This window comes from Episyrphus balteatus, chromosome 1 (assembly GCF_945859705.1).
Source record: "Episyrphus balteatus chromosome 1, idEpiBalt1.1, whole genome shotgun sequence".
Classification (NCBI taxonomy): Eukaryota; Metazoa; Arthropoda; class Insecta; order Diptera; family Syrphidae; genus Episyrphus; species Episyrphus balteatus.
This window is the reverse complement of record NC_079134.1, coordinates 52978820-53004454: the sequence shown is the minus strand read 5'-3', so window position 1 is coordinate 53004454 and position 25635 is coordinate 52978820. Positions and strand designations below refer to the sequence as shown.

Genomic DNA, 25635 nt, shown 5'->3' with positions numbered 1-25635 from the left:
ATTAAGCATTGAGAAATAGACTCCCCTCCCATACGATTTTTTCTCTTGTTGCGACCCAGACTACATGCTTTAGCTATTTGGCACATTCTTCCTCTGTACTCGATTTGAAAGAAAAGTTCAGTGGATCAGTGGGCAAGCCTAGTTAGTACTTCATCTAGCACCCCAAAGTTAGCAATTTCATGATGGCAGACGTGGTAATGGTGGTAGAATTACGGTGAGAAAATGAATGACGATATTCATAACGATATTCGTTTTGGGGTTATGTATTCGTTTTGAGAATAACGGAATGTGAACCCAACATTTTTTTTTTGTGAAACAAGAAGTGAACTACTGAAAAAAATTCAAATTTTGCAAGTTTTTTAAATACCTGGTAAAATTTCAAATGAAAATATGTATGTTTCGTGTGCAAGTTTCAATGATAAGTTTAATTTAAAAGAACAAAAACATTTTGCTGCACATAGCTAAAACTTTATTTTCCTTTATCACTCAATGCAAAACTGGTATTTTGTGCTATATGAACTCTTGCACAAATTACAAATATTTTTTTTTGTTTAATCAATGTTTTGCCAAAATATTTTTATATATATATATATATTTGACAATATATAATTCTTAACAAACATTTTTAATATTAGAAACAGATTTTCTTAAAAACTAATTATACTACATATTATTTAATAAAAAATATCCAAGAGCAAAACAAACCTGTTAACAAAAAAAATGATACAAATAAATAAATTCTGTAAGCAAAGAAAATTATTATTTTTTTTTTTTATAAGCAAAGATTATATAAAAATATACACAATGTTTATTTTTTTTTTTTTTCAAATTCGCTCAACCAGATAACTGTCATTCAAATATGTATGGCAAAAGTTATAAGGTCAAGTTTCGATGTCGGTTGTTGGGGAAATACAATATTATTTTGTGATTCTACAATTTTTTTTTATCAAAAATCAAATATCTTCATTTAAAGGAAGAAACTATATCAGTTTTATATAATATTTAATTCGAATTCGAAGATAGAAGTAGGTACGTTGTTCTGCACCAACACACATCTGAAAATTTCGAAATCTAAACAAACATTTCAACGTTATAAAAGCACGGAGTAAAATAAAGTTCAACTAGCTGGTGTAATGATCAAATGGAATCGTTTAGCATGTTTACAAAACAGCACTTGACTAGAATTTTAATTCAATTTTCCCCAAAAATGGAAAGATCTTTTTTACAATCCTTACGTTTCTGAACCTGTCCAGTTCCTGCTAGTAGCAAATGATACATTGATTCTTAGTTCTACATTTATATGCAGCAGATAATTTGATTTCATGGCAAAGATAATGAATGTGCATTGTAAATAGTTCTGGTATTTGAATTCTTTTTCTTTGATGGTGAAAAAAAAGTGAGTTATCTTAAATATAAAAATATTATAAAAATCAATTAATCAGTTGGACATAATACAGGAACATAAGATAAACCAGTAGTTTGTTAGAAACGTCGTGTGTAAGTAAGCAAACATTAATCTTACAAGTCAGATTTTATGATACAATGCAAAAACTGTCTGTACAATTTTTAAACTTTAGAATTTAAATAAAAGACTTTCATTTATTTTTACATTTAAGGCACCCTGCATTTATAGAAAAAATCTGTTTAGATGGAATATATAATTTTTTTTAACTTATTTTGTATTGTTCTTATTATTTTTGTGAAGGTGTAGATATGATGACAGATAAATAATATATCATTGTGCATTTTTTTTCTTAAATTAATAACAATTTTTGAACTTATTGTTAATGGTGATAAAATGGGTTAAACATTTTGTATCAAGTTGAGCTTTACAGTACAACAACGAGTGTCAGAGCATCTGAAATGCTTATTTTTGATATATTACCCCCATTTTATAAATTTTAGTTTATTCCAAATCACTCTGCGTTTCTATGTTTTCCAAAACATATTCAAATTAACTTTAAAGACTTAAAAATAAACACAAAATCATGCTGTTTGTTTTTTTTTTTCGAAGACCGGCTTCAAAAAAAAATTAGTTTTGAGCTGTTATTAATAATAATCAACTCTTATATTGATCATGAAAGTTCACCAATTGGTGCATTTTGTAACCACAAATCATGAATAAAGTTGTAAAGGTCATCACTTACGGCAACCTGCGAGGAAAAAAAATGAATGATAAGTTTGATATGAGCTCAAAGTTTTAATTTTTTGTTTTACCTTATATGGTGTTGGATTTAATGTTCGCTTGTGGTCATTGCGAAGAGTTCGTAGTGAGTTTTGTACTTTCTCACGAACTTTTTCTAACGTTGGAAGTGGCTGTGCAATTTGTCCATTCGTCCAAAAAACTTTGTACAAAGATTTAACTTTTGATGGAATAACATAAGCGCGCTTCGATTCTTGGAATGGATGGCGACAAAGAACTTTTTGTCCAACTTCAGGAGCAGGTTCAGAGACTTTTTGGAGAAGATCGATGAGAGCATGCCCGTCTGCACTATACAGCCTGCAATAAAAATTATTTAGATTGGTATATAGTGGTGGTGAAATTTTTAATGAAAGCAATTAAGTATTTTTATGAAAGATAGTTTTTGGTACTAAGTTTTAAACTGAATCAGTTTATTAATGTCGTTTTCCTTCACTCCTGAGAGTACCCTTTTAGTACTTTTTTGCACTTTTGAAAGATTTGTGTTCCTTGACGCCACAAAAGTGTAAAAAATTACTTCGGAGTAATTTAAGTATTACAGAGTACTCCGGATTTACTCCACATTTTTAGTCAGATTTACACCGATTTGCACACGGACTTGTACACACACTTATGAATTTGAAGTTTGACATTTTATAATTTTGTTTGAAAAATGCAAAAAGCGTTTCTTTCAAACTCTTTTGTTATTAACAAAAACAAACATTATGAATATATTTTCTATTATATTATCTTCAGTCATACATATTTCTTCCATTATTTTCGTTAATATGTACTTCACTTCTTCCAAAATGAAATTGAAAACCGATTAAAAGAATTTTTCAGCCAACTTATGCAATTATAATTTGTTTACCTACCCTACACAAAACCAATGATCATGTTTTGTACCTACCTATCAATTCATATACCTACAACAACAAAGTCACATATGAAAACATGCATACACACAATCTCATGTCATAAACTTCTCCAGACCAAAAAATAAGAAAACACAAGAATACTTTTTCTCAGAGATACCCAAAGGAGATGGGAAACTTTCGTACGTTTTAAAGCTGAAACACAATCACGCTTTGCCGTCGATTTTGACAACTGCGAAAAGTTCAACTATAGGAAATCTGTGTATCCTCACACAATGACGCTTTTCTTACGTACGCTTTTTTTGACAAACGTAAGGAAACGTAAGAAAGCGAGCAAAAGTTCAACCAGACTGAACTTTTGCTCGCTTTCTGACATTTAACAGACATAGTTACAGTCACCCACATTATTACTGCGCCAAATGTGAATAAAAAAAAATAAATTATTGCAAAACTATGTGTGTTTTTTAATTTCTCTATATAGATTTTGCACAAAAAAACGACATCAAGATATTTTAAATCAAAACAATTTACGTATTAAAAACAAAAAAAAATTTAATTATGTTTTAGACTGAGTTTTATTGTTAAAAACAATATATTTTGATTGGTTTTGTTTTTGTAACTATAGGATTAGAGAATAAACTAATTTCTATGCATTTTTTAAACACATTAATATCCTTTTTCATTTTTCCACAATTAAATCAAGATAAAGTCTTGGCCCAATAATTTTGTGAGTGACTGTGTTTTTTTTATTTGACAGCAGATTTTATGTTGCAATCAGATGTTCAAAGTCAAAGTGACAGAAGCGCGCTTTGAGGATTTCTCAACGTAACGCAACGAAGCGACGCCCTAAAGCGTGATTGTGTTTCAGCTTTTACCCCCCAAAACCCATTTGTTTATTTCGTGTTGTTGTAATCTCTTTTGTATTCGTGAATAAATGTGAAAAACACACATAGTGTAGCCACGGTGTTTTTACGCACACCTAAGCAAAAATGTACGATTTTTCACGCATACTTAGCCAAAAATGTGTATTTTTTCACGCATACTTATCCAAAAATGTCTAAAGCAGCTTGTAGGCAACACGGTTGCCACTCGCATAAAAAATTTCCTACCAAATTTTTCAAAAAAACCTACCAATTCAAAGAAAAACCTACCCAACGAAAATTTTCGATTTTAAGAGAATAAATTCTTGTTTAAAAAAATAAAATCCACGACTGGGTCGCACGAACTTGCTCTTGGAGTTAAAGGTGCTTAAATTTTTAAGACTTTTTATATAGAAATAAAATTCGTTTAAAAAAAAAATAATATAAAATCTGAAATTAAATTGCTCTCCAAAACAAGTATGCAGTTTTGATTGATATATTAACGTGCATTTTTAGAAAAAAAAATTCAAAATCGTTAGAGCCGTTTTTTTAAAAAAATAATTTTTTATAAATAATTTTTTTGAAAAAAAGTTTTAAAATAAAATTGTAATCCCATTTTGTAGAAATCACTAATCAAGAATGTGAAATTAGTGTCAACACAAAACATGAAAATGGATGAGTTCAGACACCAACAATGAGGATACTGCGTTTACATACACTACTTAATATTATTACTCTCGGTTTAGATGGGCACATTTGTTTGGCACAAATATTTTGGGTAGATTTGACATAATTAAATTTTTTTTGTCAATTATTAAAAATAAAATTATTTTAGAGAAAGAACTTGGAAAAACCTACCAAATTGACTTCAAACCTACCAACCTACCCAAGGTAAAAAAACCTACCCAGTTTGGTAGGATCCTACCCACTCCGGCAACCGTGGTAGGCAAACCCGTATGACGTCAGAAGTTTCTCATCTCTTTTGGGTATCTCTGCTTTTTCTCTACAATCGCAACGCACGCTTTACTCGTTCACAAATCACAAGTTGAACAAGAAACAGAAGAATGCGAAGAGATAACAAAAGAAAAGAAAATAATAAAATAAAATACAGATAATATTTTTTGCTTCTGATTTATTCTGCAGACACAGCATTTATGGTCTTCTTCCTTACTCCTCTCTTTGTTGTCTAGCACAATTTATATAAGCCTCTCTGTCTGACTTAAGGAAGTTGAACAAGAAACAGAAGAAAATAATAAAATACATACACACCATACCATACACGTATAGCGAATTATCTATGTGTGGGGTGTACTAATTTTTCGTTACGAAATTTCTTGGTTAGCTAAGTGGAAAAACTGTTTTGAAATAATAAAAAAAAACCCTAATTTGTTCAGATTTTTATTTTGACGCTAGATGGCGCCCCAAGAGGGTTAAAGTTCTCATTTGAAAAAGGTAGCCTAAATGTAAAATTTTGATAAGGTTCTATTCTATATTAAACACCCTTTTCAAAAAGGTATAAACCATTTTTCTAGGACTAGGGGTTTAGTCAGGACATGCATGTCTTTATGGATGCATGTCTCCGCCCGAGTGCTTCCTAGTGGTTTCACCATGAAACTACCCATTAATTATTTTTTATTGCAATAGCCAAAATTTGCATGAGCTATTGCATTATGAGTAGTACGACCAACAAAAAATTTAATATCTGTATAAAAGTTAATATTTAGTTAAAAAAAAATGCAGGATTTGTGAGGGTGCTTCCTAGTGGTTTCACCATGAAACTACCCATTAATTATTTTTTATTGCAATAGCCAAAATTTGCATGAGCTATTGCATTATGAGTAGTACGACCAACAAAAAATTTAATATCTGTATAAAAGTTAATATTTAGTTAAAAAAAATGCAGGATTTGTGAGGGTTCTCTCAATTTTTCAAGTAGCCTTAAGTTTAGAGCTATAAAATTAAATAACGGTAACACTGAAAGAGAATGATTATAATGGTTATTCAATCTATGGAATATGTAAACATGTTTTTCATCAGAAAATTTGCTTTTCCAATCTAAATACTAGTTTAATATAAGACTTTTTTGGTAAAACACATTGGTTTGTACGCGCATTTTTATCTTTTAGTTTATTTTACTAAAAAATGGACTTCAACGTTTGTACTCTCAGCTCAAAACATTCCTTATACAATGTAATTACTAGTTCAATCATTTTTTTTCGTTTTTGTGTGTAATTAGAAAATATCAAAACTTTTTCTCAAGATTTTTGTAATTTTTCGTGAAAAAAATTTAAAAAAAAGTTACAAAATTTAAAGCTGGTTACAGATCGTTTTAGAAAAAAGTAGGTTTTCTATATTGGTCATATGGCAAGAACCATTAATCGCCTTATATTGGTTTGTGTTTTTATCTGATGTACAATATTGCGAGAAGACTAAACGTTTTTCTTTTTTTTTTGCTAAAGCGAAAACAGACCACTTCCACAATAAAAAATAATGTACCTGTAAGCACTCTTATTGCCCGGCATTGTTACTTTTTCAACATCTTGACTCAATTTTATTCGAGCTTGTCCATTAATCTCCACTAATTTGTAAACACATCCTAATGCCGGCTGCCGTTGACATGTAACTTTAAAAGAAATAAAAATAAATAAATAAATATAATGTTCATCTATAATGTAAAATGATTTTCGAATTAATTAATTTTTTTCTAATAACAAACCCAAATGAGTTCCAATTCCAAAGCAATCGATCTTGTGTCCTTGCTCGTTAAGTGATAAAATTGTTTCCTCATTGATATCATTCGATGCAACAATTTGCAATGTATTAAACCAGGATATTTTGAAACGATCTGCAACCTTGGCAAAAGTCTGACGTGAAAAGCATGATAAATATGCCAAATCACCAGAATCAATTCGAATACCAATTGCTCTATAGCCAAGATCATTGAGAGCTAATGCAACGGCACAGAAGTTAAGTAATCCACTCCTAAAAAAATGATTTATTTTAATTAATATAAATAAGTTTAACAATTACATTATTATGTTAGAAAAGTAAATTAAATTTATTGCAATATAAACAGTTTGCTGAAATTATTGTGATTCGAAAATTGTTTTGTATATTTCTAATATTTGCTCATTTCTATAGAGGGCAGTAAAAATTAAATGTTTTTGAATAAATTATGCAAATTTGTTGAATATGAAAATGTATCAACTTATGTTAATTTTCTAATTTATTATTTTCTAATTTATTAGCAAATATTTATTGAAAATGTAATGAACTTTTCAATGGATAACTATTTTCTTTTAATTTACATTTATTATTACTGGCCTCAATAGAATATGAAGTAGGGAGCTTTACAAATTTGCATTTTTGTGTATGTGGATAAAAGACACGAGCCTAAATTAAATATGCTTTCGAAGTGATACCCTTTCTTTCAGAAGCACTTTTAAAGTGTTGCAAATAGATTTATTAACTTGATAGGTTCTATATTCATTTCCAATTTAGCAAAAACGTGCTCTAAATATTAAATAAAATATTTTTTAAATAGGGCAAGGGCTTAGGGCCAATTAAGCCATGCAGTGTATTCTCTCGGACATAGATTTGATATAAAATAAAAACAAAAAATAATGGTAATAAAAATAAATTGGATGAACGAGAAAATAATATTATGTAATTTAATTATGAACATGAGAAAATCACCTCTAATTTTGAATTTAACGCATTCAGTACATACTACAAAATGAACAAATAAAAATAAACTATGTATCAAAAATTACTAATTTATGTATCGTAAACTCTAATAGTGTTAACTGCTATCGAATAATATAAAATAGATTTATTTATATAATTTATCATACGAACAATGTGACAAGATTAGGACGAGGACAAGAAAGCAATAATTTTCACTTTCAAACAATAACATTAAATATAATCAATTAACAAATCAACGTGTTATACATACATGGTAAATAAGGATATATATATATATTTTTTTAAATTTAATTTCTTGTAACCCAATTATTACAAATTTTTATATTTTTATTACATACCTCTGCCAAAATTGTGCCGGGAAGTCATTTTGTTAAAAAGGATTTTGTTTAAAATAATAATTTAAAAAAAAATGATTCAAAATGAAAAAGACAAAGAACATCACATAAAAAAATAAACATTTATCTTTAAAAGCCAATTAATATAAAACAAAACATTTAATTGTACATTACACAAAATGATAATTTGATTCACCAAATGAAATTTGTTAAACATATGATATGTAGATGTATGCATTCAAAATTCGATACTGTATGATCATAATACTGTATGACTTAAATACTGGTAATTTCAAAATACTGCTAATACAGAATCCTGTAATTGGAAATACTGCTTTTAAGAAGGATGGAAAAAAAAACAAAAAAATATAAGAAGAAATGTATAATTTCTATTGATATTCGGAGTAAAATTGTTATGATACCTTAGTCGTGTTTTATTGGTAACTCAGTACTTAGCTCAGTAAAATTTTGCACTTTGAACAATATAAATTGATAGTTTAGAATACTAGGTTAAATACTGAGCTACAACACAAACACTGCTTTTATTCTTGAAAATATTATATCAAAATAATTTTTCAGCCTATTAACAGCACCTTTTAATACAGAATTTTTTAATACAGTCTTTTGAACAAACAAAACTATGAATTTCAGACAAGGAATTTGTACAAGGAGTATTTTGAAATACAGTGTTTCAAACCATTCAGTATTTCGACCCCAACCCTAAAATACCATATATCAACTATAATGCCTGTCAATCAATCTTTTCAGAGAGTGAATGCGAAAATGAGAAATAAGTCTTTTATTTCAAAATTAAAAAATTGTAATATAAAAATAAATCTTTGAAATTCAGTGAATTAAGACGTATCAACTGAATACAATATATTAATTATGCATTTTATATAATATTTTACAAAATAATCTCGTTGAAACTCTAAGCTCTTGTGTTCTCTAAATATAAGTATTATTTAGATGTACGAGTACACTATCAGAGCAATTCATTTCAAATTCGAGAAACAATTAAACGCGGTATATGCTTAACAAAAGTTGAACGTATTATAGCCAGCCTCATGCGATTATGTGTTTTCGCTAACTCGAGTATGCCATTAGCCTATGTATGGTCATGACGTTTATATTTGGGTCTTAAAGCGACAATTGCATGTTTGTTGGTATGAAACGAGGTGGCGAAAAATGGGTTTGAGCTCATCTCTGAACTTTGAAAGTATAGCGGCTAAACATGGAATACACGATACAATCATCGTACACGATTTGAGTTGTATCAATATCGTGAACAATTCCGAAACCATTCGATTCACTTACGGTTTCATGAACTGTCAAACAAGTTTTCTCAATTGTATTCATTATTTGGTTGATGGTTAGAAAAATGTATTTTATCTCAAATCATGGATGAATTGAACACCCGGTACAACCCCCATCTAATCTAACGCATTTCGCATACTACCTCTTGTTTTCCATCCACAGCATTCGAACGTACGATACATTACAGCGCAGCGGATACTTTATTGCACACACACGATACAATTATCGCACGTGACCCAAATTTCGTACGATAATCGATACAATAATTGTACCGTGTATTACATACTTAAAATGGCTGGCGTATGTATCTTAAATGACTTTTTACTATCTCAGATGGACAACGAGACATCTAAAGTGGTTAATGTCGGGCTATCTGGAGGCTTGTTGAGGCTCAGATCCATTCTGACCGCCTTAGTTGGAATAATAATACACCAGATTTATTTATTTCAGTTCTTGGAAACTGGCTCATTGAGCAAAAAAAACACTAGTTTTCTGAAGCAAAATGAAAAATCCCTTACAAAATAGTTCAACGAAACGAAATCTTCTTTTTCTATATGAAAACCATTTTTCAATAAAATAAATAGTTTCAAAATTTTATCTAATATCTCTTGCACCCGGAACAAAAAATGTGAGTGTCACTCGAAAGGCAGCCTACTCGAAAATGAAAAGCATGATCAAATTTTTAAGTAAATATAATCGCTGTGCTATTTTTTCAAACTTCAAACTTTCTGAACAAAAGAATCTATGTATACAAAATGGAATTAAAATAAGAAAGTTAGTTTTTGGCAACTAAAATGCTGATCTTAAAATAACTGTTAAAAATTATATGAAAATTAAATTAAAAAAAAAAAACTTAAACTTATGCAAAAATAAATGAAATAAAATATATTATCACCTCGTTTTGTGAAAGCATTAATTTCTGAAGCATCGTCCTTGTGTATTTTAATTTTCAACGTTTGTTTTGCCACTTGTCAATGTGTGTATGATATACCTTAGAAATATTTGATGTTTTTTTTCAATTGCCAATTTGTGTATAATACACCTTAGAATAATTTGGTGTTTATTTTTGTTTCTTTAATGTTTAACCAATTATTTTAGTACACAAAACCACATGAAAATATGTAATAAAAAATTATTTAAAGACAATCGACAGAGTTATAAAGAAAATAAATTTCAAACAAAAGCCAATTCATGCGAATGCTCTTTTTTTTATAAACTAAAAGAAAAAAACTTTAAGAAACTGTGTTGGAGTTTTTTTTTTTGTTGTTGTTGGTATGAATAATCTTATGTCTATTTATACTAATCGGAAACGCTTGCCTGAAATTACCTGAATGACTTCTCGACATATTTTGGCAGATATGCATTATATACGGCTGTTGCCGATGGAAGAGTTGGAAGAGAATTGCTCAATCCGTTCTTATCACCAGTTATTGTTATGATTTCTTTAGACTCTGAAATTAATCCACTTCTATAGACCTTTAAATTGTTATTTGACGAATTGATTTGTTCTTTTGATTGACTATTGTGTCCGTTCAGAGTGGAATGTTTAACAGTGGCAATTCCATTAGATAGTTTTTTCGATGTAGTAATTTCTTCTGCTGGCCTTTTTAATTGACCAAATGCTGACATGGACTTCGCAGCTATATTACTTGAGCTATTTACAAAAGGGCCACTAAAATTAAATATACATTTTATTAAATTTGGGTTTTTTTTATATATTTTTTTTAATGCAAACATGCACATATGTATGTCGCAAAATGTCAAATTTAAATTTTTTGATTGGCTTTTCCAAAATGGTTTATGAAATTTTCATCAACAGATATGAAAGGAAGTCAGCTTTAAAAGGCAAAGACGAATTCTTCGGTAATTTTCGCCCAGTTCGAAAGAGCATTTTAAAATAATTTTTAAACTTAAATGTTATTTTACCAAAGACATACGCATATAAGGGTTTTGTCTGAAACCATTGTTATTTATTAAATGGCATTTATTTTAGGTTGTATTATATAAAAAATCTACGAAATAGTGGCAATCATATAATTGCGTTCCTTTGGAGGTTACAACATGGTTCATATTTCTTAAAATTAAAAAAAAAAATCATATGGGACAAAATTATTTTAAATACCTTCGACCTGGATACCAAAAAGTTTTTTAATTATTTTATAGTTTTTATCCATTTTCAAATAATTGATAAAAAAGGTAACAATTGAGTAACTATCAAATAAATTTTGGAAGTGTTCAATCAGTCAATTCAACCAATTGTAAATGTTCTTAGGCGAGGATTATAGTACGTACAATAGGCAGTTACAACCGTTAGATCTTGTCTCAAACACATCTATCCCATTCAGTTAATTTTATTAAAAAGTTGAGTAGAAAGTTATTCAAGAAATTTTTCCTTATCTTGTTTTTCATGTCTTACTAATTTCCATTCAGAAAATGATTTTGATTAAATATCTAGCTCTTACTGTTGAACATGTCCAATATTTTTCTTAAATACACTATCGGTCAATACAATAGGTTCACCCTATAAACGACAAATGATCTAATTGTTCACCTACCAAAAATTAAAGAAAAACTTTTTACTGATGCACATTCAAGGATTGTCCTTTGTCTGAATTATTTTTAAGATAAAACAGTTTCAAAAACTATTAAAACAATACATTAATACAATTTATTATTTAAACTCCTAAACTTAGTATAAAGTAAGTAAAACTATTGTATTGACCTATCAAAATAATTCCTTTTTGAGATGCCAAATTTTTCAATCGTTGCCATGAAAAAGTATATTTGATCTAAGCGCAAAATATTGTATGCCGTTGGGAATTTGCCAACTTGAACTCAAAACCATATATTGAACCGAAAATGGACCTAACCCATTTGTAATGGTCTGGGCAATACCAATACTTTACACACTTAATTGTTTTAAGTAATAAATATATAATATAAATAAAAAGTGAAATAAAAAACAAAATTAATATATCCTAAACACAGCAAAACGAGACACTTTTTCACTTTAAAAATAAGGTGACGATAATTTTTGTTTTGATAAATATTCTTGTTAAATCTACTCAAAAGTGCATCAATACAAATTGATATAATGTGTTCATTTAAGTGATGGTCTATAATTATGAACTGTGAAATGATGAAATCCGAGAGATTTTGCCTAAAAGCGAAATACCTCTTAACATCATACGTGTCGACTAAAGCCATGAATCCATCTGGGAATGCAATTGCATATGAAACCATTGCAGCTAGTTCGCCTTCGCTTGATTCCTCTGGGGAGATATCCAGAACTTGAGACAGAGACTGTCTATGTTCGATAGCGTGCTCCAATAGATCACCCGTTACACCTAAAAAACAAAGAAAACAAAAACAACAATTATGTGTTGGCAGTGTGTAAACTACAGTACGACGTTACCATCTGTTTTATGCCTTAAGAGTCGTGTCTTAAGCTCATCTATTCCTGTGAATGATGTTATATAGGCATGAGCGTGAGTTCCCTTCACAGGTATATTGAATAATTTCCCAGCTAAAACATTTGATGTACCATCAAATCCACCTGTAATTGACAAAAAAAAAAAAAGCATGAGTGATTTATATGGGCAATTGCTATGGTTGTTGCTTAAGTTATATTTATTTTTCAGTCCTAACACTGTCTGCGAAATTGGTGCCAGGGTACCAATTGTAATCAATTTTTGTTCTATTTATCAGTGTCAAGTTAACACTGACCGACAAAAGGCATCATTTCAAGGTTTTTGCCAATGTACAAAAACTAAGATTGGAATTCTTTCAAAATATACGAGTTCCATTTAACCTTGGTATGCATATATTTAGAGCGATGAATATCAATGCAAATAGGTTTCGTCGATTTGCCATTCGAAACTTTTTTGTTTATGAGAACACGAATCTATTGAAAATAAATAAATCAAATAAATAATGTATGTATGTATATGAACTTATACGATGATCAAGGTTGCAATAACTTAACAATACAAAATGTATTATGCTCTGGGTATTTATGGTGGAAGTAACATGCAAACACCTTGAATATTTGAAGAACGAGCCTTATCAACATTTTGTCCATGCTCTGTCTTAAGTTTAGATCATGAAAGCTGTACATTTTAAAGAGAAGCAACAAAGACTTTGAAAAAAGTCTTTAACTATTTTAACAAATTATAAACTTTCGACAACCTCATGGAAAAAAGCAGTCATGTTTTTAAAAATTGTAAATTGCCTGAGAATATTTTTTTGTTAAAAATAACAAAAATCTGGGTAATCATTCCGTAATTTTCAAATATATTATCACAAAAACGATTATCGTTGACCATATCGACATGCATTTGCTCTACGTAACTCTTTAACTAGCGTCTCGTAAGTCATCATGAAATTGCATATCCTGGGGTACTTAGTGAAATACCTATTGGGTTTAACACTGACCGACAAGAGAAAAAAAAATGGTGTGTGTCCAAAATAATTGAAAACATTGCGTTGGCATTAAACAAGTAAAAAATATGACTTACATATTTTGGAATATATAATGAATTGGAAGTTTCAAAACAGGCCACCTGAACATAAGTTCTAAATTTTTAGAGCCTCAGCTTGGTTATAACTACAGTGACCATATTTCTGGGAGCGAAACCCGGTACAGATACAAAATTTGTGGGATCCTTTTGAAAATACTGATTCATCAAAAAAATGAGATTTAATTTTTCCTAATTTTGAAATCAAGATTTCTTAAACGATTTTATGGCTTATTTTCGTTGAAGTCATTTAAGTCGTTAACGATGAAGTCAGAAATCAAGAACACGGGCTTATAACTGTTTAAACAGTTAAATCGTGAGAGCTGTTTTTTAAGGTTTTAATTTAATTTTACATTATTTTGAAATTGTTTAATCTTTAATTGTTCATGTTCTTAAAAGTTTTGAAATTTAGCTGGGTTTGTTACGCTTCCACATGTTCGTTGTTCTGGTGTAGCTTTTCAACCTGACAAACACAAGCTGGAACTGAATAATAAAAGAAAAATTTTTTAAACTAATTGCACGAAATTATAAACGATTTAGTAAAATGCTAAAGTCATTTTAGTAAGTTACTAAGTCAAAAAGCAGACTGATCTTTAACTTAGTAAATTCCTAAAATGGCTTCAGCATTTTGTTAAATCGTTTAAAATTTGCGCAAATGTTTTTATCTGAAAAATTAGAAAAACTTTTATTTCCCATTCACTTGTTTTCTTGTTAATTGAATTTTTGATTAAAAAAATCAGAGAATGTGCAAATACGGGACAATCACGGGACACTTATACGTTCCGGGACAAGCTTTAGAAATACGGGACAGCAGTCCCTGGTAAACCGGGACGGAAGGTCACCGCATTTATAACTCATAACCAAAAGTCACTTAACTTTTTATGACATCTGACCAATCAGAGTGTATAATCATAAATACATAACTAATATTATCTACAGTTGTTATTTTTTTGTCTTTCTACAAAAAATGCTCAGAATTGTACTTATGCTGTTTTTTCTTGTGAAAACTGTTTAGACAAATAATCATGTTATTTTACATTCGCCTGTAATTCAAAAACAGCTTAATATAAAACTAGGAAAATTTATGACGAATAAAATCGTTTATTGTTCATCAAATTGGTTAAAAAACTCAGTTTCAAATTAAGATGACTTATGTTGTTATTTCGTGTTGCCAAAGAACTTTTAAGCCATATAAACAAAAAGAAACAATCAGGCTTTATGTGATTTTAACCCGGAAAATGTTTTTCAGAAAGTTCTGGGTTTACAACGATAGCTTAACTAAGATTAAAATTTTTGAAAGATAATATATTAATTTTAAAACCAAAACAAAGGTTGATAAATTGAAGAAATTTCTCAATTATTTTTTTAACGTGAATTTTTTGAATAATATTTAATAGAGTATAAAATGTTTTGCCCCTGAGTCATTTTCCTTATAAGTAAGTAAATTTGCTTTAAGGTTCATTATTATTGACAAAAAAAAACTCAATTCTGATTTTCACTTTCGTTATCTTATGTACCTACAAGCTAAATTAATTTGCATATTAATCTTAACAAAACAATAATTTAATTGGCAATTTGATAAGAAAATCAGAACTGATAAAATTTAATGAGACATAATTTTAATTTTATTAATAAGCCAGCTCAGCTTTCAGAAACGATAATAATTTAAATTATGTATATGGTGAATGACATTAATTTCTTATATGATAGCATTCCAAGCAGTTTATTGAATTTGCCTTAGTAACAGTTATTATATCGATGATATAATTTCCGTTGACTAACTAGGTGCCATTTCGCACCTTCCAAGAGAAAAATATAACACACACTTACTCCTTTCAATACGATTCGTACATTAAAACAATCGGATTGGGTGTGGTTGTGGGAGAGCAGCAACACACAAATTTTGAAAACACGATCTCAAAAACAAAAGTTGTGGTCTAGATAGAAAGTGAGCTAGGTACAGAGTGGTACCTGCAGGTACAAATTACAATTAACCTTCGCTTGCTTGCTTGCTTGCTTATAGTGATGAAGAAACATCTATGGCTATAGATGGCGTTGGGAAAAAACGTTTATAACTTCTCAAGTCCTGCAGCGTAGCAATAACATGGTTCTGATTTTTCACTTCATGTTTGTGAAGTCGAAGTCATTGAAAAAGTTGGTAACAATAGCTGAAGGCATAAGTTGTTGCTAGCGTAAGAACTTTCTCTATGGAGTTATTATGGTGGGCGCTTACAAAAAAAAAAGGTGGAGCAGGATATGGAGGTCATGGCGGCTCATGGTGTCAATTTTTGACATGATTGCGTGTTAAGATTTCATGTGAAAAGTTTTTTTCTTTTTTTTTAATTGTTATTTTTTTTCATAGGAAATTTTATAAATGATTCGATTAGTCAAAAATGATTTGTAGATAAATTTTCCGCAAAGAAAGTGCACAGCTCAGCTTACTGCGCGATTTTGGGAAGGCTTAATAAAATGGGTTGCTACTTAATAGGGACATTAGCGAAACGATATGGGTAAGTTTATTTAGCTGAAAAAATATGGCAAATGACGGACTGTTTTTTTAATGTATTTAGCATCTGGAGAAAATAATTGATACGTCCCAAAAAGTTTTTTAATTTATGAATTTAAATAAATGTAATGAATTTTAAAGTTTTCCAATTAGGTACCCATTTTGAAAAATGGAGAAAGGAAGAAACGAATAAGAAAAATCAAGTTTCCGTGCCGACTCAATCTTTAAGATGCTCAATTCTAAACAAAGTGTAGATATGACAGAATAATTGCGAATTTTTCTCTAAGTTTAAAAAGTTTGAGAAAAAAAACGAAAATAATTTACCTGTATATGAATATTTGGATGCCGATAGGCCTCCATCGGGCCCTTGTGCTCTTCTTAAACCGAATTCCAAAAGTTTAACATTCTTACCAGCTACCATTCGATATCGAGCGGCATTTGTTGCCATTAAACTGCAAAACAAAAACAAACGATAAGAATATTTAATAATAATATTTACAAATTTCTAGATTTTATTTACCTTGCATAATTAACTAAAGTTAAGAGCGTTGTTTCCAACAACTGTACAATGATAAGTGGGCCTTCGACTTTGATTAGAGGTACTCTAGATAAATAAATATTTATAAGAGAGTTAGGGTTGTTTTTATAGATTATAAAACAATGTACCGAGGAAATGCAACAGAACCTTCATCAATGGCATATAGAGTTACATCTTTTGCTGTAAGATTGCCCAAGTATTCAAAGAATTCATTTTCAATTCCTTCAGGAAGGGTTGCTTTTAAATATTCAATATCTTTAAAAAAAATATTATTAGTTGTGAAGAGTAAATTTAAATAGAGTTATTTAAAAAATTACCACTTTCGGAGTAGTGAAAATTGTCAAGAAATTTAAGACATTCTTCCAAACCAGCAAAAATGGTAAATTCACCGTGAAACGGATTAGTGCGAAAAAATAGATCAAAAACACTTTGATCATCTATTTTACCAGATTTCCAATATGCATATGCCATTGTTATTTGATATAAATCTGAAAGATATGGAAAAATTGTTATTTTTTATAGTAATCTAAAAATATTAAACATTAACATTATTTTACAATCTTCTAAGAGAAACAGGCAAAATAGTACACAAAATCAATAAATAAAAAAAAAACAAAAAATTTTAACGCTCATGAAACTTTGCAAAAAGATTCCTTTCGCAATAAGGATTAAGGATCATAGTGTCAAAAATTTATCCTCGGATAAATATTATACCCAATTCACACATGGCCTAAATGTGTATCTCTATTGTTTTATCTTTCGTGCTCAAACTGTGCACTAGTTTTTATTTGGCCGTGAGACCAAATCCAATTTCTGGTCCAAAAGTTATGTTTCTGTATATTTCAAAAGTTTTCCACCATAAACTTTTTAATTTCTAGGATCTTTTAATTATACACAATTTGTATGCATTTGACTCCTATTCCTCATCCCACTTCCGGCTATCAGTTGTGATCCAATCGATTATTCCCCTTTTCTTTACCATTAATCCTTAATTTCTTTATTACTCATATTCAGCTAATAACACTGCGCATCACTCAAAAATTACGAAATTAAAAAAAAAATTAATAACATACCTTAAATGTGGATTTAGGGGCAGAAAACATTTTTTCGACCTGCAAGCTGCAACCTTTCAAAAATTCCAACCATATGGCTACTAGTTGCGTTTTTTTTTTTTAAATTTTTGAAAAAAGTAATTTTTGGGGATTTTAGACTATGAATTTTTCAGTACAAAAATTTGTTTTTGAAACGATGATTTTTGGTTTGTATCCATTTCTCGCGATGAACAAAAGATTGCCTTTTGAATTTTTGAAAAACAGTAGTTTTTGGATATTTTCACTCGGTGGACAAACGACAGAAATTTGAATTTAAAAAAAAAGTAATTTTTGGGGATTTTATGAGACTTTGAATTTTTCAGTACAAATTTTATTTTTTGAATATCTCCCAACTCCCAAACGTAGGGTGGAGGGCCGTTTGAAAAAAAGAGCGGTTTGAAACAAAACTAAATCGAATGTAATATTAAATGGCTCCCAAAACCATTACTCCTCCTTTTCTTGAATGTTAAAGTGTCAAAAACTTTTCCTCCTTGTGAAAATCGTGAAAGTAGTGGAAATACCCATGAGAACAATTCAAATTAAATTCTTTTTCATTAGAAAAAACACATTTCGCCAATTTAAAAAAAACTTCAAAAACTTGTTTCCCACGTTATGTGAAGACGTGCTATCTCCATCCGCTGTTTCTTTCAAATTGTGCTTTTTGAAAACTATTTTAAGTTTAATTTTAATCTAGGATGTTCAGCATTCAAAAAAATTCACCGAAAAGTTGATGCTCGGGGATAGAGCTGTTTTCGACGCTTTTTTCATAAATTTTCATTTTTCCTGAGGTGTTAAAGCTTCTATTGTTCCTCCTTTGAAGTTTTTTTTGTAGGAGGCACTGTTTTTTAAATAATTTCTCTCGAAATAGTCACTTCATCCTATTTTTTTGGCAATGGGGCTAATGGAAAGACCTTTGGAATCCAACGCGTCATTTATTCCTTATTCTTTCGCGCTCAGAAATTTTTTTAACAGATTTTGAATGAAAATCACTAAAAAATAACTTCTTGATGTTTAATCTTCCAAATTTAATCAAATCAGTGCAATAGATCTTGCCAAACTAACTAATTTAAGGTGTGCGTCTAATCATGTGAACCGAAAAAAGCTGCCCTTTTTCTTACATCACAGACAAGAAGGACTAAAAAGTACCGTTAACTTCCACTCACCCACTATTTCTTTTTGTTTTTCTATTAAGAACTAAATAACCATTCTAATAAATACAATTTTTTTGGTTATTCTTGCACACACACAAAAAAAATGAAATTTATGTAAACGAAAATTGGTGCGTCTAACCATGTGAACCGCACTGTATAAAAAGTGTAAGAGTGATAAGTTTTTTGATAAAGACTTGTGCTAAAATTTTTGGAATTTTTCAGTACAAAATTTGTTATTTAAATATCTCCTAAACGTGGGGTGGACAACGACGTAAAAAACTCGAGGCGGACAAACGACAGAAATTTGAATTTTTGAAAAAAAAAGTAATTTTTGGGAATTTTAGGGGACTTTGAATTTTTCAGTATAAGTTTTGTTTATTGAATATCTCCTTAACGTAGGGTGGACAAACGATGGTTTTTGGTATACGTATACCATACGTTTGAATTTTTGAAAAAAAAACGTAATTTTTGGGGACTTTTTAATTTTCAGTAGAAGTACACTGTGGTGTATGCGTACTTTTTTAAGAGTTACTTTTTGGAATATCTCCTAAACAGAGGGTGGACAAACGATGATTTTTGGTAAACGTAAAGAACTCGAGGTGGACAAACAACAGCAATTTACCAAGTTTTTTGGCAACAGAAGACTAGTTGTTGTTTGATATAGTTTTTCAACTAGATGAAGACCCCACCAATACCTTTAAAATTGTCGAATATTGCTTCGGAAATGAGAAATTTTAGACAATTTCATATCTGGCTAAAAATCTGTTAAAAATTTTGAAAAATTGTAAGGGCAGTAAAAAAAACACAAGTCTAACAGTGATGAGCTTTGAGCTTTGCATTAAGCTGAAATACTACGAATTTTTAAATAATTTCTTCACAGATTGATAGATCGTATTTCGAGGCATTGTTAAAAGTGGTAAATATTAATTCTAGTACATTAAATATATTGAAACAAAAGCCTCATTCCAAAACGAGCAGAATTAGTCAAGTCCAAACACCAATATGACACTCTCCATTTTTGAACAATGAAGCATTTTTTTTAAATTTTAATCAGAAAAACTAATGGTGGCATATAGAAAAATAACAAAATAAAAACGATTTAATTTATGTAAACAACACTAAGTTTTAAACAACTTTTTTAAAAAAGGTAACATATTTGACTACTTTTGCTCGTCGCTATATACAGAACTCATTGACGAACAATTTTAGTTGGTTGCAGTTTATACGTCTATCTCAAAATTTGAGCGTTAAGACGATTTTTCATTTTTCAGATTTCCTCTAAATTTTTTTTGAAGGTTGGACAAATTAAAATTTTGGGTGGACAAACATGGACGGTGGACAAACGAATTAGACAAGTTTGGTTCAAAAATTTTGAGGTCGCAGTTCTGGCTTCATGGAGCTAGATATAACAAAAATATAGAGGAGAGTACGATAACTTAGGCGGTAAAAATTAATAATCTCCCTCGTTTCAGTAATTTTCTATAATACTCAATACTCAATACAAAAAAAAACATTTTTGACTGCAATACTTAAATTTATAAATGAAAACTTTTTCAAAAGCAGAAACTTCACACTTATTCTTATTTTTAAATCAACTTATTTCAATTAAATACGAATGATGATGATAATGGGGGGTTTAGTTGCTTTTTCTAGCGAAGGGAACTAGCATTCATAAGGTCTTCAAAGTAGAGTTGGGCACTTTAGTTCATTTGAGTGATCGATCACTTTAGTTCAAATCACGATACTGAATTAGTTCTGAACTAGTTCATTTTAGTTCAATTTATTTTAATCACCCCGGTTTTGTTAGAATTAAAAAAAAAAATTAGTTTGTTTATTATTATGTAAATTTATGTAAAATTGACGCATTCTACATAATAAAACAAATACAACCTAAAAATAACAGATAAATATTTTATTTTTAATTATTAATTTCGTTCATATACTTGTCGAGCTATTTGGTTCCTCACGAAAGTCTAGAAGAAGTTCGTTTTGCTTTCATTAAATCAAAATCATAGTAATGCAAGGACCAAGATGCTACTTGTTTTTTGTTCTTGTTCAGAAATAAGACTAAGTGGTGCTTGAAGAAGATACGCTGATACTGGCACAAGCACAAGCGACCTTGTGCTTTTTGTTTTACATCTAAAGCCATAAATATACAAAAGTAAAATTTTTTTATTTCTTTCTAGCGGTATTTATTTTTGGAAAAAACTACAAAAATTGTTTTTTAGACGAAAAAATAAGCCTTCTGCATCATTATTTTTAATTTTGTGACCGGAAAAACTGTCACAAAATGAGTTGGAAAATTTTCATTTTTTGACTTTTTGCAAAAAGTGGTCGTTGTAGGTATACCTTCAATCTTGAGGTAGAGCAGAAGAACTGATTTCGCTCCACAAAGAATTGGATGCAATTTCATATGCACTTTGGTTTCTGAACCCCTATTCTTTAAACGTCTGTCGGGTAAAAAGACGCTGCCGGCATATAAGACAAGGACCAAATTTTGTAATGTCATATTACGACTGCTCTAGGTCGCTGTTTAGTTTGTCGAAAAAAATCTTTTTCGCTATTCGCGAACTAAATTGAACTAAGTAAGTGAACTAAGTTCACTAGTTCACCAAGATGAACTAGTTCATTGAACTAGTTCGTTCGCGAACTACACAAGCCTACTTCAAAGTAACTAACTAAAGAGGTTTCGGATCAAATTTGACCCATCACTATTTTTTCAGAATTAATGTTAAATATTCGAATAATTATTACTGCTTGGTTTATAATTTAATAGTTTTGATATTTTTCATGAAAATTAAAAGTATTTTAAACTTTGGAAAAGTCATGAAACATTAAATCCTTAACGAATTAAGTTTTCAAGAAAAACTGATTTCTTTCCAAAAATGGGTCAAAAATGACCCAATGACCGTATAAAGGCTAGGCAAGATACTTTTACTTTCTCAAGAATCCGTTACTATTTTTCAGCACCTTAGTTATCGTACTCTTGCCAACAAGATTGCAATAATTTTTTAGTTTGATAAATTGATTAATGAAAATAGAAAACAAATTAAAGCTTAAAGAAATAAACAAATTATTGTAAGTATTTAGGTATTTAGTCATAGATTCATTGATTCAATTAACAACAAAAAAAAAAAAAATGTAAGGACATTAATGAAGCTTTTATAAATTTACGATATAATGTAAACATTGCATCATCAATTAATTAAGAGAAAAATAGTGATGAAATCAACATACACATTTATAAAATTTTATAGGGTAGAGTAGCCTAATTCCGGCCGTCTCCAGTAGCTGGCCACTTTTCAGAAAAATCGTTAGGTATAACTAGTGATTTCGTAAGATTTATTCCAAATTGTTGCTCTTATGCTGTTCTTTTAAATATCTCTCCTAAAGTTACAATATTCTTATTATTCACGTTAGTCAGTCTTTTTCAAAAAAATAACTTTTTGTGCCGTGATCCAATGAAGTTGTAGCAGCTATACATATATTATAACTATCATTCATTTACTTAACTATTTAAAATTTTCATTTCATTCAGTTTCAAATCAATATTTATTTATCAATGTATTCGAATACATTAACTATCGTAGCAACCTTTGAAATTTCATTTCATTATAAAGAATTTTATTTTTATGATTCGTTCTTAGATTTTCATAGAATAATCTTGTTTTCTTTAAATTTAATAAATAATTTGTTTTAGTTTTTTGATACGCTTTCGTGTTTTAATTTTTCAACTTGAATTTTATTGAATGGATGTTGGTCAAGTCTGAATCCAGACCATTATCCATAAAGTAAAGTTTTTTTTATAATTTTACTGCCGAAACCTAATATCGTAATTAGTGTTTTGTGTGAACAATTTCCGAGTTTATGCTTTGAAATGTTGTTTTTCTTATTAAATATATATTATTCTTCAATTACAATAGGTTTTAAATAGGAAAAAGATGCGAATTTTGTTAATTTTGAGGGGACCGGATATAGGACACAAAAAAAAAGGGTTTCCTGTAATCGGTCCCCTTTTCTTGATAAAAGTTTAAAAAATTGAAAAAAATAAATACATTTTTGAATCAATTGATGTTAATACTTATTTATATTCAAAATTGTTTCTAAATTCTTAAAACACAAAAATTTAAATAAAAAACATTCAATTTGAAGGGTCCAGGGGAAAAACGGTACTTGTCCACTTTTTGTCAAAAATAAACTTATAGTATTTACTGAGCACTTTCTGATGGCATCATTACTTTTAGAAAACAAATTTAAGCCTGGCTAAGAAAATAAATAACTGACGTGCCTAAAGTTGTATGAAGACCTTGTGCTGTTTTTCCCCTGGACCCTTCATTTATTTAAGCATGACCTAATTAAGTCAGTGGCCGGAGATGGGACACTAGATGACTTAAAATAGGAAACAAAGGCCGGATTTTTTTTACACAAAACTTAAATAAATTATTTTTGCGAACAATTATTATCAACTTTTTTTTTAATTTCATCGAAAAAGAAATAAATAAAGTAAATTTTACCTTAAAAATTATTCGAAAATGTTGATATTTGACGTTTCTGTGCTTTATTTTATGAGAAAAAAAATCCTTAAGGGGCCGGCTACTAGCAACTCTACCCTATATAAATGCCAAATTGGTATTTCACAATCAAACACATTTGAGGGAGTGTGAAAACTATTTTTAAACATTTTTATTGTACATATATACGAATTGCAAACAAAATAAAATAAAACTTTCCACTCTACTTGATTAGTTTAATAGAGTTCCTACATTATTCTTTTGCAAACAACAAAATAATAATTAGATAAATCATCGAATACAAATTTATGAAGGTTTAAAAATTGTTTCCTTAACAACATCTCACATTAATGTTTGTACCTACGTCAAACTTAAAAGAAGCAAACAAAAATAAATATTCGACCACATTCAAAGCAGGTATCGTATAGGTACAATCACCCCATCATCAAAATAAACTGATAAAGGTTAACGTACGAAACAAAAACAATATAAAACAATGCCTAATTTTATAATTTTCAAATGAAAAACACCGCCAGAGCTAGAATTCTCCTCTCAGAGCAGAAAGAAAAAAGCTCTAAGTTTAAACTATCATAAAATGCAAATAAATTTAAAAAAAAGTAAAAGTGAAAGAATTTTTATTTTTTTTTTTTTTTGAATGAATTTCTTGGCAAAGTAGAAAAGCAAACAAGAACAACTATTATTATAATCAAACCAACCTGTTAATAACGGTTGCACTACTCCATTCATATTGAAACGACTACGGTCATTCTGGATGCCCTCGCCAGCGGCTGGTTTGTAATTCAAAAGCCGGTCACACATTATTCGCGCTTAATTTTTATACTGAAATAGAGAAACACTATTCGCAGTGATCTCGACGAAAAGACGTCAAAGAAACAACTAAAATAAACCGAGTGGAATCTAGAATAACGATAAGCTGCAAACTTTGACGCAAGATTCAAAAGTAAATAGGTATCAATAATAAATAATTGCGCGACGACGATAAAGTTAAACGAAAAAACAGAAAAAATAAAACAATTTGTGGCTGAGAATACAAATTAAACTTTGCAAAATTTATTATCAATTGGAACAAACAAGTCGTTTTAGTGTGTAGGTCATCAATGAGGTGTTTTTGCTAAGTTCTGGAGCGAACAACGACGACGACGATAAGGACCACCACGGAAGAATGTTAAAGAACGATTGAACAATTTGCAGAGTATGCGTTGCAATTTTATGGATGATGAGTCTTTTATTTAATAAAATATATTTGTTCGGTTACTTTGGTAGCGAAAAAGCAAATAGTTCAACTATTGATTACACACGTGAGTTGAAGGTTGCCTGAAGGTCGGGATTTGGGAGTATATAAATATCGTAAAAGAATTTAGCAATTGCAGTATGGAGAACAACATAACTTTTTCATTTAATGGTTTTGCAAAAAAAACATGGCCTTCAAGAATATTAATTGTACAAGTTGTGTTATTTGGCGAATGTTTTTTATTTGTTTAAAAGAAAACAAAATAAATGTAGTTGATAACAAAACAGATTTTACTACTAAACCGCACAAATCACACAAATGAAATGATTCGCACACTGACGTAAAACTAGATGACATTTGTGTCACAAATATATAAAAAATAATAATGGCGTTCTGATAAGAACAGGCGAGGTAACATTCAGAAAATTAATAACAAAGTGAATGGTAATTGTACTAGTTTAGTCGGTAAGGTAGATTTTTGTTTTTGTTCGTAATTTATTTTTTTTGAGTCGTTAATTTTAAAAATGAGAAGAATACGACAATTTCGGGCTAGTTTGTACAAAACTACAAACGTGGCTTAATATTGGTTCAGGAATTTAACTTGCCGATTTTGCCGGATTTGCTGTGGTTCCAGCATGGATTTGGCTATTTTAACATAAATGGTTCTTACCACCAATTTCAGAACATACCTAAATAAAAGTTGGTGAACAACGGAATACAAATTGTACAACTGGCTCTCTTTTAGTCTTTTTCGAGTAGAGCAAAAATGAGATGATTTCGCATTCATTTCGAATG

General features: G+C 29.6%; 1 protein-coding gene across 2 annotated transcripts; it reads right to left on the bottom strand.

Moving 5' to 3' along the window:
* Window positions 1-807: 807 nt before the first annotated feature.
* On the bottom strand, window positions 808-25178 carry LOC129920649 (nicotinate phosphoribosyltransferase). 2 transcript variants are annotated; one of them, XM_056002092.1, is made up of 12 exons: window positions 24305-25178; window positions 17153-17323; window positions 16964-17090; window positions 16818-16901; window positions 16622-16749; window positions 12690-12830; window positions 12450-12621; window positions 10602-10946; window positions 6631-6896; window positions 6411-6537; window positions 2218-2500; window positions 808-2153 (listed from the first exon to the last, which is right to left on the bottom strand). In XM_056002092.1, exons 1-12 carry the CDS (start codon window positions 24405-24407, stop codon window positions 2076-2078), a joined length of 2025 nt encoding a protein of 674 aa, XP_055858067.1. In that variant the 5' UTR covers window positions 24408-25178; the 3' UTR covers window positions 808-2075. The 2 variants fall into 2 exon arrangements, with proteins under 2 accessions (XP_055858067.1, XP_055858073.1); XM_056002098.1 differs by lacking the exon at window positions 10602-10946 and having other exon boundaries at window positions 24305-25176.
* Window positions 25179-25635: the final 457 nt, after the last annotated feature.

Coding starts and splice junctions, on each gene's coding strand:
- LOC129920649 (XM_056002092.1), bottom strand. CDS start 24,407: ATGTGTGACCGGCTTTTGAATTACAAACCAGCCGCTGGCGAGGGCATC. Junction 12,831..16,621: donor ATCCAAATATTCATATACAG/GTAAATTATTTT, acceptor TGTCAATTACAG/GTGGATTTGATGGTACATCA. Junction 2,154..2,217: donor TAAATCCAACACCATATAAG/GTAAAACAAAAA, acceptor TTTTCCTCGCAG/GTTGCCGTAAGTGATGACCT.